The 13,926-nt window shown below is 39.0% G+C and overlaps 1 protein-coding gene and 1 long non-coding RNA gene across 2 annotated transcripts in view; one reads left to right on the forward strand and one right to left on the reverse strand.

The window, feature by feature from the left end:
- The window catches only part of rngtt (RNA guanylyltransferase and 5'-phosphatase), a 116,204-nt gene extending 102,478 nt beyond the window's left edge, over positions 1-13,726 (reverse strand). The window contains exons 1-4 of the mRNA XM_082147934.1: positions 13,364-13,726; positions 12,130-12,239; positions 11,943-12,046; positions 11,075-11,163 (exon numbers count right to left, since the gene is read on the reverse strand). Of these exons, the coding sequence (XP_082004060.1) occupies positions 11,075-11,163; positions 11,943-12,046; positions 12,130-12,239; positions 13,364-13,427 (367 nt within the window). The 5' untranslated portion in view covers positions 13,428-13,726. The remainder of the gene's footprint in view (positions 1-11,074; positions 11,164-11,942; positions 12,047-12,129; positions 12,240-13,363) is intronic.
- Positions 629-5,662, forward strand: LOC309482599. The gene is made up of 2 exons (XR_014200335.1): positions 629-3,253; positions 3,425-5,662. It is a non-coding gene; the product is annotated as an uncharacterized lncRNA (long non-coding RNA).
- Positions 13,727-13,926: the final 200 nt, after the last annotated feature.

The following is a 13,926-nucleotide window of genomic DNA, read 5'->3' on the forward strand; positions in this document are numbered from 1 at the left end:
ATGAGATTTCTTATCGAAGCGCTCTCAGATGGGTGCAGCTGTATTGGTATTTCTGGGATTATATCCTCTGGCAATAGAAAAATAAAGATTTCATCAGAGGCGAACACGGCAAATGCCACACACACACTCATCAGTGTGATTTCATATCAAACCCCACAGCTGTCCCAGACACTAGATAGTGATTCAACAAAAAACTTTCAGACCACACTGATGCAAACAGCGAAGTCTAAGCCACTCCACAGATGCTCGACTCCATTGATGTCTGGGCTTTGATGGGCGTCTTTGTAGGGATTTGCTGTGTTATTTATACACTTGAACATCTACCGAGAGGGTTTTTCGCTTACAGCATCACGGTGTGGTCTGAGAAGACTCCCAAACACAACAGAAACACTCTGAAAGGGTTGAAGCGACCGCACTGGGGAGACTGGGTTGTGATCTGCCATTAGCTCCAGCACTGAGGTCAGATTCTTCACCTGGACTGTGAAAGACGCATCGTTTTAAGAGTGAAAAACAGGCGTCTGCGGTGCCCAGAAACTCCAGCAATAAATACTGTTTCAGGTATTCCATATTTATTGGTATCTGCATATTTTACAACTTCTAACCATATATTTCATTAAGTGATATAATGTTAATGTACCAGTTTAACTTGAACTATTCATTTCTGCTTTGTACGTTAATGTACTGATAACATGTAAATGTACTGGTTAAATATAAAGCCACATGATAATTCATCATAAGTAGCCTGTCCATAAAACATGGCGAATACTCATGTACGTGTCAGAGTGACGCACTGCAATAAAATAAAGCAGTAAACATTAACTAAAATGAAACACAAACTCCCCTTATGTGCATTACTGATTACCAAAAAAAAAAAAGTTATTAAGTTATTCAAAAGTTATTCAATCAAGACTAGTGAGCAATTTTTTGCCTTTTGTTGTTTGATTTAACATTAAAACACAGGCAGCTGCAGGAATATTAGGCTGCTGTCACTTTAAGAGCTGAACGGATCCAATATACTGTCACACACGCGTTTTATTTCTCAGCTGTTTACTTAAGACATTATAACCGACTATGTTTACAAGAATACTCTCCAAGAAGGGCATTTTAATATAATTGTGTGTGAATTAGAAGAAGTGAAAGAACTCGATTCAGTATTTGCGCTAAAACGCTGCTTTCTGGTTGGTCACTTTGGATCAGTGCGCCAGACACTTCTCACACAGCGAGTGGAATTGAGTTCTCTTCTTGCTTTTAAATATTTCAATTGACAAGGCTTAAAAACATGTGCCAAGGAAAAACTTTGGTGAAGATGCAGCCCTGGCCCGATCGGGACAGTGAGAGCTCTGTCAGTCGTCCCGAGCGTTGTTCACGCCGGCCCCGGACAGGCTTTAGTGTCGAGCCCTGCTGTATTGTGTACATATTTCATTTTGTTTTAGCAAGTATTTAATTATCTTACCCGTAGAAAAACGTTTGATTATGCAACAGACATTATACAACTCAGAGCCTTCCTAAACCATGCGTTTGGCCTTTCTCATGTTATAGCCAATATGCCAACTGATCAATAATCTGCCGATAAATATCAGCGTCCGATACATCAGTGTATCTCTAGTCAAATTACATATACGTTAAACCATTTACAATTGCCAGATATGGAAAAATATCTTGCAGATAACCAATAAGCAGGTTTTTACAGTAGCATTTTTGGTCTTTTTTCTATAAAAACTAGACATGTTTTACAGTGTGGTCACATCACTGCCTTCTGACACGCAGCATTGTGTTGTTAAGCCACACACTATACCTAAAACAGCTCTTCTGAGCAGACTCAATCACTCTAAACACACCTCACACACCAGAGGAAAATCTGATGAGATAATCCGCAGAACCATCGAGATTATCAGGACGTTACCTAGGATAGTCGGAAGGGGAGAAATCGGTCCTATTATCTTGTAGTGTGTGTGTGCCTAAAGCCAGAGTCAAGTTGTGTATGAGAACCGCTTGCATCTTCAAACGATATAAAAACTGTGCAAGGTTGAGCGGTGTTTGTGGTTTCTGCTGTTTGTGTAAAAGCAATGAGAGATCAGCATAAAACAAAACAAAAGCAACTGTTTAAATGTAAATCAATGGCAAACAAAAAAAAGTACCTCAATTAAAAAAGATAATTAAGTGTCTTTACTCATTTAAATTAATTTAACATTTTACTCATTTAACATTTAAATTAATAATTTGATCAAATGTTTTATCATGTACATGTTTTTACATTGTCCTTATATATATATTTTTTAATATACCTGCATGTAATTAGAGCTGTAATTAATTTGTGTAATTACATCTAATAATCTCATCTCATTAGCAGCATAAGTGTTTAGCAATACAACATGAACACAATAGGTACACTGTACCTTACAATAAACGTTCAAAGTAGTTAAAGACACCTAATATAGAGTCTGTACAGTACACGTATATAAAGGACATTTCTCCAGGATGAAAGTCATTCAAGAGAAGTGCTGAAAACTGAAGCGCTCGCTACTCTTCGCCAGGGTTACGCTTCACACTCCCACAGCGCTTCACAAGTCATGTGACAATTTTACATACATACACCTTCCTACAACTGATGACACCACGCCAGACATGACAAAACGTTTGCTTTCCTGAGAATAAACTACCTGAAGTTCATTCATCACAGCTCACATCATCGAGGAATGATCATGGTGTCTCTCAACCTCGAGAATAATCACCTCTGCTAATCTGCAAACACACACACGCAAACACACACTGCACGCTTCTCACCAGCTTAAAGTCAGCATGAAATCTAAACTGGCATTTCGTATTTTTTTATAGTGTTTATTCTAAATGATTTATCCGTGCACATCATTGTTGTGTTAAATTCACTCATAATCTTTGACTGAAATATCTTCCCCTCCCTCTTGCAGCATCTCTTCTCTTCTCTGATCACGAGGGGGGGGGGGGGGGGGGGGGCTGTCACTCACATGAGATCCACCAATAGCAAACCACAACCATCCAATCAATTCCCAACTGACAAAACCAAGCCCCGCCCACATTTGCTCTTGTTCCAGAAGCTGTTTCACTTTAAAGGAACCGCATGTAAGAAATATATTTCAATTAATCATAAAATGGCCCTGATATGTCACTAGACATTAAGAAATCATGTTCATTTCAAATACTTATATCACTGACAACAGTAGTCCGGCCAGGATATTGTCATTTAAAAGTGAAGTTGCAGCCCTCAACTGATGTTGTCATGTTGTGTTTTGGCCTGATGCTCCACCCTCCACCTGTCTACCAATCACGAAGTCAGTAGTGTTTCGGCATCCGGGTTGCCAGCTCTGCTCTAGTTACCACAGCTGCAGCTACAAACGTGTCAGATAAAAAACGCCAGCCTATCTGGCAACCTGGAGTCAGGGGGGAGGGGGAGGGGATACACCGCTCTACAGTAATTTGAAAGTGATTGCAGTACCAGTTTTGGCCACAATCTTACATACGGTTCCTTTAATATCCGAAAGAAAAGACTTGCGCAACTTCCTTTTCATGACGGATTTAAAAACGTTCAGATATAAACGCTTATATGCCTGAAAATAGTTTTATACAAGTTTTTTTTTTTTTTACAAAACTAGAATTTATATTTTTATTTTATTTTAATTTTTTATTACTCCTTCCATATGGTTTAGTCACAACGAAATCAAAATTGACAATTCTTACTTTTTAATAACTGGAATACTGCAGTGTTTATCATAACTGATTTATACGGATTGTTATGCCCTCATAATCCTTAATCAAAAGCATAAATAATGTCCGCCCCCTCGCAATGACATCTCTTCTCTGATGATCCGAGATTGATGTCAGTCCCTCCAGGATCCTGTGCAGCTCCAGTCACAGTCACAGTGAGATTTCAGTCAAAATCAGTTCATTTGAACAGGAATCTACGCTATCGTGAATCCTGCATTGGGTTCGCTGCCTGGTTTGACGTGTGTGTGAGCAGTGCCTCATACAGCGCTGCACTAATGGAGCTTATCACTGCATGTCACTGGTAACTGCACCTCGTCACATCAAACTACAATCAGTTCCCAATGGACGAAATCAAGTCCTGTCCCGTGTGTGTCCCTTTTCCCCCTGTTAAGCTGTTTCACTCGGTATACGTCAATAGGGAAGAAAAGCAGGTCGCCATTTCTGATTTAAAAGCATCCCATGATGCACCTTGATTGCAAACGTCCAGAGTGAGCAGAACTGGAAACTAGACAAAGGGTGGCGATCTTGAAGAAGCCTGTGTATACGACACGGTTTATATGTTAGATGATATTCGCTTCACCTGTGTTTGGTCGTAATGTTTTTGTTCAGTGTATATTTCGTCATATCATTTCATATGAAGATGTCTCATGTTGCTATTGCACTGAAACATCCACACACACAGAACAAAGACTCGACCGCTAATGGACACTTACTTTCAAGGTTGATCAACCTTTACGAGAGCCAACCAACACTACAAGTTACGATTCAGATCTTGTAATTTGGCAGATTCGGCTGAAATGCTGTAAAATGTTGGAAATGTGAAAAAGTAAGAGAACCTGGAGCACATTATGTTCCCAGATGTGTGTTAGTTAAACTCACAGCGCTAGCAGAAGCAGTGTTCACTGTGAACCGAGCTGATCTGAAAGCTGCGCACGAGCCTGTAAAACACACACTGAAACATACAGCGCAACCTTTGCTTTGATATCACAATCCGAAATTACATCACACATAAATGTCAGTTTAATTCAGATGAATTGTGCAGCCCGCTTATTTATTTTAATGTTACATTCAAATTAATGAATAATTATTGTCTTTTCATCGACTGGTGAGCCCTGGCTTAGACCACCTTCCAGTCCTTCAGTGAAAGTCTACAGGATTGTGTTATTTTTTGCCTGTTTAAAGTGCTTGCAAACACAATAATTATCTAGAGTACTTTGATGAATTATGAATATTCCAGGTTAAACACATCATGTCCCGTTGCTGGAAGTGTTGCTAATTTACCTGATTAATAATCGATCCAAGTAATCCAGCGCTTCACATGTGTTCCTCTGCTGCCCTGAGCTCAGACGCTCTCCATGCTCCCTGCAGTGTCAATCACACTGTTGCCGTGGTGATAACAATGACTTTCATAATGTTCCTTTCTCAGCCTCATCTCAGTTAGCAGGATCTGAGCGACTCAAGAGCGCCTCCAACAGGACAAGCTCAATGTGCACAAACCCAAAGTAAACTTCATCAGGGCCTTCATCAGGGCACAACACCACCTCACGTTCAGGTGACAAAACAGAGGCTGGAAATATTTCAATATGTAAAAACTATTTTTACTGATATATCTGAATTTAAACTAATGTTTGGGGTCAGCAAGATTTTTGTTCACATTAAACTGATCAGAAAGACATGTTTCAGACTATTTCTATTTCAAATAAATGATGTTCATTTAGACCTTCAATTCATCAAAGAATTCTGAAAAAAAATGGTTTCCACAGAAATATGAAGCAGCAATAATCAGAAATGTGTCTTGAGCATTAAATCCTCATATTAGAATGATTTCTGAAGGATCATGTGACACTGAAGACTGGAGTAATGATCCTGAAATTCACAGGAATAAATGACATTTTAAAATATATTCACATAAAAAAAATAACAGTATTGTTATACTGTAATAACAGTAACAGTATAACTGTTAAAATTGTAACAGTATTACTGAACTTTACTGTATTTTTGATCGCATAGATGAGCAGAAGAGACTTCAAAAACATTAAAACTTCCCCGACCCCAAACTTAGTAAAGCACAGAGGTGGGTAGTAACGAAGTACATTTACTTCGTTACATTTACTTGAGTATTTTTTTGGAAAAAATGTACTTTTAAGAGTAGATTTGAATGTGGGTACTTATTACTTTTACTCGAGTACATTTCTAATGAAAAAACTGTACTTTTACTTCGTTACGTTGGGCGACGTCCTTCTCGTTACTTTATTTTAATGCAATATGTGTTGTTAAATGCGTAGTTTATTCCAAGCGCGATGTATCTTTTTTTCTGGGCTTGAGCGATGCTCAATTCACAAATGAATCACTCTTTTGAGTCGATTCTGTTCAAAGACTTCATCAAACAAGTTGGCAGATCTGTCTAAATCGGTTCGCGAATCAGTTTGAATGATTCAGTTCCTGATTCTATTCAGTTCCTGCACGCACTGAATCGTCTGAAGCGATTGCAATTCACACTCGACTCGGAGTCGTAACAGGAAGATTTAAGGACATCAAGAGCGTTGGATGAAGTGGCAGTGGGCCTACAGTACAGTCAAGTGAGAGCAAATCTTCAAATGCATCATATATTTGCCAGCGATGAAGATCTTTATTAGTTGAACATCTTCGTAAGCTGTCTGTGAATGAATGATTCCACAGGACGATATGAACTCCCGCCATCCTGCGGTAGTTTGTGTGTATTGTTGCGCAGTGGCGAACGAACTCGACTTGAAAACGAATGCCTTTGCCTGCCGTACACACAGTTAACCAGTTTAAACATGCTTGCAGAAATATACATTTGATTATATTTTGGAGAACAGACAGAAAAAGATCCGTCGATGTACTTGTGTTTGTTTTTTGTGTTCAGATGTTCAGTAGCAGTCATGAGCGCGAGCACATGTGAAGAGTTTTAACTCTTTCTTCTCTGTGTCAGTTGAATGCAACACTCTGCAGATTCACTTTATTTCGACATTGTCTAATAATCCAAATCTAAGTTACTATTATACAAACCAAAAGACAGGCAATGATTTTCGGGCTACAGATGGCAGAAATAATGTTTTTTGTTGCAAAGAGAGCCAATCTACTTATGAAAATAATAGTCATTTAAATAAAAAAAATCTAAATAATATTATTTTATATATATATGACGACTTCAGATGCAAAAGCCTCTAAGTACCATCTGAAATTTTCTTCTAAAAGAGCATTTTTATCAAGTTTGTATGTTTATGTTCAGTTATTTCACTTAAATGGCAATGAAAAGTACCTATTAATTGTCATTAAAGTGAAATTACTGAACTTAAATATACAAGCTTGATAAAAATGCTTGTTTTAGAAGAAAGTTTCATATGGCACTCAGAGGCTTTTGCATCTGAAGTCTTCATATATATACTGTGTATATATATATATATATATATAAAATAGAGGCCTATATGATCCGAAGTAAGTTACTCGCTACTTGAGTAGTTTTTTCATTGGATACTTTTTTACTCTTACTCAAGTAACTATTAAGATTATTACTTTTACTTTTACTTTGAGTAAATATTTCTATAAGTACTTGTACTTTTACTTGAGTACAGTTTTTGGGTACTCTACCCACCTCTGGTAAAGCATCTAATGAGTATTTCATTTTCCTCTAGTTTGTGACTCCTGGTTATTGGCACAGTCACTGTGAATGTGAACCCCTGATGATGTCACACTCCGCCACCTCTGTACTTCATATCTCACCTCAGCACTGATGAGAATTACTCATAGAGTTCACTGCTGTGTGTCACTGATCTCCCATGATGCCTCATTCATCAGGTCATTATGAGTGACTGTCATCACTCCACTGGATGGTTCAGCCATAATCTTTCACATATTTAAGCATTACATGTAATGTAATTTTACTGTCATTCTCATACATCTGTTCTTGTCTTGATCATATCATATATCTAAAGGCGTATCACTATCAGACCTTATTACATCCACATTCATTTTAGTTAAATGAAAAATACGAAAATACTTACGAAAAGAGGTTTCATTTGTGTATTGATGATGATTTTAATTTATTTACAACAATTAAAAAGCAAACCCGCTGATTTAAAATGATATAAAAATCCATTTTTTTTTATAAATTACATTATTTCTTGGGGGGGGGGGGTATAACACGTGTGCTAAACAAACGTCATGTGACACAGCGAGCGACAAATGACCAGATGCAACAAGCAAAAGGACATTCTTTTGTTGGGTTTGGTTTCTATTTCTGTTTAATATTAAATATTAAATGTACTCTGGCTAGCTCTACATGTGTTGGTTAGCACAGCATTTCACTTTCAGTAACTCTAAAATATCATTCGCACTTCGACACGCACATTAAATTACTACACACCCTGAACCAGTGGCCTTTAGTGTCAAACTATAGTGTCTCCTACAATAAATGTGATTGGTCTACTCTGCTCTGATTGGTCAGAAGGTCAAGTCTGTTGTAATTGGTCTACTCTGCTCTGATTGGTCAGATGATCCAGTCTGTTGTGATTGGTCTACTCTGCTCTGATTGGTCAGAAGGTCAAGTCTGTTGTAATTGGTCTACTCTGCTCTGATTGGTCAGATGATCCAGTCTGTTGTGATTGGTCTACTCTGCTCTGATTGGTCAGATGGCTCAGTCTGTTGTAATTGGTCTACTCTGCTCTGATTGGTCAGATGATCCAGTCTGTTGTGATTGGTCTACTCTGCTCTGATTGGTCAGATGGCTCAGTCTGTTGTGATTGGTCTACTCTGCTCTGATTGGTCAGACAACACAGTCTGTTGGTATTGGTCTACTCTGCTCTGATTGGTCAGATGATCCAGTCTCTTGTGATTGGTCTACTCTGCTCTGATTGGTCAGATGGCTCAGTCTGTTGTGATTGGTCTACTCTGCTCGGTCAGATGATCCAGTCTGTTGTGATTGGTCTACTCTGCTCTAATTGGTCAGACGGTCCAGTCTGTTGTGATTGGTCTACTCTGCTCTGATTGGTCAGATGGCTCAGTCTGTTGTGATTGGTCTACTCTGCTCTGATTGGTCAGATGGCTCAGTCTGTTGTGATTGGTCTACTCTGCTCTGATTGGTCAGAAGGTCCAGTCTGTTGTGATTGGTCTACTCTGCTCTGATTGGTCAGATGGCTCAGTCTGTTGTGATTGGTCTACTCTGCTCTGATTGGTCAGATGGCTCAGTCTGTTGTGATTGGTCTACTGCTAACAGCCCATGTCAGAAAACAAATGCTCTTTACCATATCTTAAATTCCGCTCCAGATCTTCCTCAGCTTGATACAGTGATATGAACAGTAACTATGGCATTGGTTTTACCGTATCAATCTCATCCTTTGGATATGAACAAAACAAACCAAACTCTTCCAAGCCTCAGCTACAACTACAGTGTTTGAATGTAGGTTCAAGCAAGAAGTAAGACTGGAAATACTAGGGCTGTGCAAAAATATCGATACAGCTAACTATCGTGATAATGTTATTCACGACAGTGTTTCGATATTCCAACCTCTAATATCTAATATCGCTGACTCGCTATCTACAAAGCTAACAGATGATAGTCAGATACATTCATACAGCCAAGCGGGAGCGAGCATGGCGGAAAATATGATCGCCTCCAGCTTGCAGAGCCAACTTGGTGCACTTTGGTGTGCGATAACACGATTTTTGATCATGGATGATTAAAATGAGAATTCTGTTATTTACTCTCTAAATGTTGTTCCAAACCTGTATTAATTTATTTTCTTGTGCTAAACACAAAAGAAGTTATTTTGATGAATGTTTATCCTGACAGTTGCTGTTCCCCACTGACTGCCATAGTATGAATATATATTCTATGTAAGTCACAGGGGACAGCAGCAACTAACTTTTATTTTCAACTGAAGAATTTTCAGTTTTATAAATTTTGTGGGATCTTCATTTTTAGTTAAAAGTGTTCAGTGACACAATATGCACTTCATACATTTCAGTGTGTTCACTGTTCAGTGCAATGCAAATGGCTTTGCTAATAAATTGGAATGGAAGTTTTTCTTTTTCTGCTGAGTTATCAATATAATATGATACACATACCACACAGCAAGCTGTATTCAATTACTTTTTAAATATAATTTTTTTAAGTATCGCAATATATCACAATATGTATCGTATCGCAATATATCATGATACATCGTGAGTGACACATGTATCGCGATATGTATCGAATCATGAGGCCGATACCCAGCCCTAGGAAATACTGACGACTTGTTTCAGGCAGGTCAGAATCACGGCTTTCTTTTGGGAACTCCATAGCCTGGTTAAAACCAGACCATTCTCAGTAGTAACTGAGTTATGGTCTGGCAAAGCTTCATTAATAACTCATTTCCAAAGGGGCGTCACCAACGGACGTCGCTCAAATGCCTCTGGGCACAATTTGATAGACCTAAAACCAATCAGAGCGATCGTCATCGTGTAAAGCCATATGCTGCGTCCCAATTCGCCTAAGTTACTCTACGCCATAAAAGTATGAACTCTTTTTGTGAAGAAAAGGTATTTACTTTTGAATGTGTAGCAAAAAAGTAGGCAAGCTTTGGGAAACACTACTTCGTCATCTTTATCGGACGGATCTGTCGCGTGCGTCCTGTCACTTAAACTGCCCTGTCAATCATCTCGTCACAGTTAAAATCCTCTATTAAATCGAATTTAATTTCCTACCGTTTCGGAGAGAAATGTAGAAGCACGTTCATCTGCCAGTGGGTCTTTCATGGAGACTGTCCTCATGCGTTTGCAATTTGAATTTAATAATGTGCGCTTCACCAACGGACGTCGCTCAAATGCCTCTGGGCGCAATTGGATAGACCTTAAACCAATCAGAGCGATCGTCATCGTGTAAAGCCCGCCCCAACGTTTCTGATTGGTGCCGCGATTTGGACGGATTAGAAATGGGCTTGAATGAGCTCTTTGCCAGACTACTTGCAGAGCAAATCTAAATTTGCCGGAAGTTGTCTGGGTTTTCCCAGGCTAGGAACTCCATTTATCTGCACTTCGATCTTTAAAACTTTGCAGACCGTTTACGTTTCCAAACAGCTGTATTACACACTGCATGACAGATCACATAATAAGGGCACTTTAAAACACTGTTCCTCAAGTGAGAAAAATAACTCTTGGACACTGGAAATCAGCATAGAAGTCATATAGATGACTGACAGTACTTTCAGCAAGAAAAACTGCATGTTGCGTCGGGACTAGATAGATAGTACACAGTGTAATTGTTGGAATAAGGGTTTGCAAAAATAAAATCAAGCTAAAGTGTCAAAGCTGAGCCGGCTGGTGGTCTTACCGATGAGCTCGGTGGGCGTCTTCTCTATGAAGTGTTCGCACAGTCTGATGAACATCTCTGTAGTCTCTGCTGTGGGGCATTCCCCGTGGCTGAATGAGACACACACACACACACACACATGACTTTAGCATGACAGATCAACACTAGCATGTCAGCTACAGCAGAGGGGCTCCAGTGGCACACAGACATACACTGACACATGTTCACACAGAATAAAAGTGACACCTGATGGTCTATTCAAGATTAAAATGAAAAGGCAGTCTGAGCACGCACACGCTTTCATGCTAATTCATTATACAATTTAATTATAATAAAACTTCTAATTCTGTTTAAAAAAAATATATTTTATCATTTCATTGTATCATAAAAATAAGTTTACAAACTATATTATTTTAAAACCTAATTTATTACATTTTCCAAAATGTTTATTTTGGTTGTTAGAAAAAAAAAAGACAAACAAGACAAATTTGTGACTTAGTTGAAGTTTACAGTTTGTAACCCAATAACCTTTTTTGTGATTTTAATATGTTAACTAGATGCCATGTTTTGGTTATTTATTAACTTATATATTAGGGCTGTGAAACGATTAATCGCGTCCAAAATAAAAGTTTGTGTTTACATTATATATGTGTGTGTGTACTGTGTAAAATTATTTTGCATTTATAAATACACATACATGCATGTACATATTTAAGACAAAAATTATATATAAATTAAATTATATATAAATATAAATATATATACAGTATATACATGCAAATATTTCTTAAATGTATACATGCATGCTGGGATCTTCTCTTATGCGCGGTTACATTTCAGATCCAAGCGACAAAATAAACACAGTATTCATATGCTGAGGTTCACATACCCTTTACAGGAAAGTTTGACGTATTTGATTCCTTCTTTTTCGATCTCGGCTCGATCATAGAAGCGGCTGGTGTTGGTCAGGTCCACCAGCAAACCCATCTTCACCTGCGGACAGGTGAGCATCACATCAACACAGCTCAGTCAGAACAAGAGCATTAAAGATGCGTTTAAGAGGAACCTCCATGTACCTTCAAGCTTTTGAGATAGTTGGACAGCATGCTGGGATGAAACCGGTTCTCCTCGGGCACTTTATCATCATACCGAGGTCCAAGCATGGTTTTCATGGGCAGAAATTTACCTGAAGAGAGAAATCATCATACAAGTTCAAGCATGACACTCACGATGATGGCTTGGTTCACTGAAATCTTTATCATCTGTGGTACCACAGTACAATGTTGGTGTCGGGCGGTAATACCATGGTATTAATAATAATATCCATGACATATAGCACATTTAAAGGAATATGTATGAGTTTCTTTCTTCTGCTGAACACAAAGGTTTTTTTCCTACTATGGAAGTATATGTGGTCCATCAACTGTTTGGTTACCCATATTCTTAAAAATATCTTCTTTTGAGTTCATCTTGAAGTGAACTATTCCTTTAAGTTTAATACTTTCCTCTGATCTTGGATGCCGAAAAAATAACCATAAGCATAAATGTTCAAGGAAAAGTAAGAACACTGCATGAAATGTCAGTGAATACATCCATTTAAATGATTTGTTTAACTGTTCAGCTGACCAAATAGTTTAGGAACCGCTGCTGTGCAAAACACTACAAGTTGAAGTCTTATCTCTTTAATATTAATTAAGTCATAGCGTACATGGAGGTCAAGTGAGTCCTACACCATAGTGCGATTCGTTACAATCCTGCCGACGCCTGGCTCTCAGCGAATCAGGAGGCCGAACGTAACATTGCGTGATTAATATTCATGAATCAAGCCCTCGCCGTAGTAGAATTCGAACACGCAGCTCCCGCCTCTTTCTTGTCCAGTGACGTAAATTGTGTTGATCTGCGTGTAGCGAGCTAATCTGGCTAGCCACTCCATTTAAAAAACCAGACCCAACAAAACAAGTTTAGAGTGGCCCTAGTATGTATCTTGACGTCGTACATGCTCCCATTTTAAAACACACGCAAATTAAGTCATCATTAGTTAATTTAGGCAAAGTTCTCATTGGTTAATTTGGGCAAACGACGCAGTGCACTGGTCAGTGCTATAACCAAGCACAGGCTAACGGTAGCTCTCTGTTAGACTGAAAGCAGTTTAATCTGGTTTCACGGAAGCTGCAGTCGCACAGTTCAGTGATTGAGTGCATTCATGCTCTCCATAATAGCATAACTCTAAACAACTGAATCATTGCATTAATGAGACTGAGTGCGGATTAGCAGAGCAGCTTTGTTGACAACAGTCTGGTATATGCTCACCAGCCACAGGTTGTCCTCTTCTGGGACAGTTCCTCCACCGAGGAGGCGCTCCGGTTTGAGCCATGCTCTCGAGCGGGACTCCGCGTTCAGCTGCCCCGGGGCTCAAGCCTGTCGGGCGGGCTGGAGGAGCTTCTGTGAGCCGCTGTCTGGGCCTTTGACACACACACTCCCAGTGCTGTTGGCGTTAACCCGCTGTATCAAGAGCTCCGTGCGGTAGAAAGGATAACTTTCATGAGATGAACTCCATGAGGCTCTTCCCAAACCCTGTTCAGAAGTAAACAGTAATATTCCCCACGCTCACTGTCCCGCAGTTCTGTGCGTTACTTACATCTACAACCGACAGCAGTGACTCCAGGCGGGCAGCAGGGGGCGCTACACCTCCAGAAAGATGGATAGATACAGACAGACCGATAGTAGATAGATAGACAAACATATATATATACGAACAGATAGATAGATAGATAGATAGATAGATAGATAGATAGATAGATAGATAGATAGATAGATAGATAGATAGATAGATAGATAGATAGACGAACAGATAGATAGATAGATAGATAGAT

The sequence above is a fragment of the Leuciscus leuciscus genome (assembly GCF_965113295.1).
Source record: "Leuciscus leuciscus genome assembly, chromosome: 19".
Lineage (NCBI taxonomy): Eukaryota > Metazoa > Chordata > Actinopteri > Cypriniformes > Leuciscidae > Leuciscus > Leuciscus leuciscus.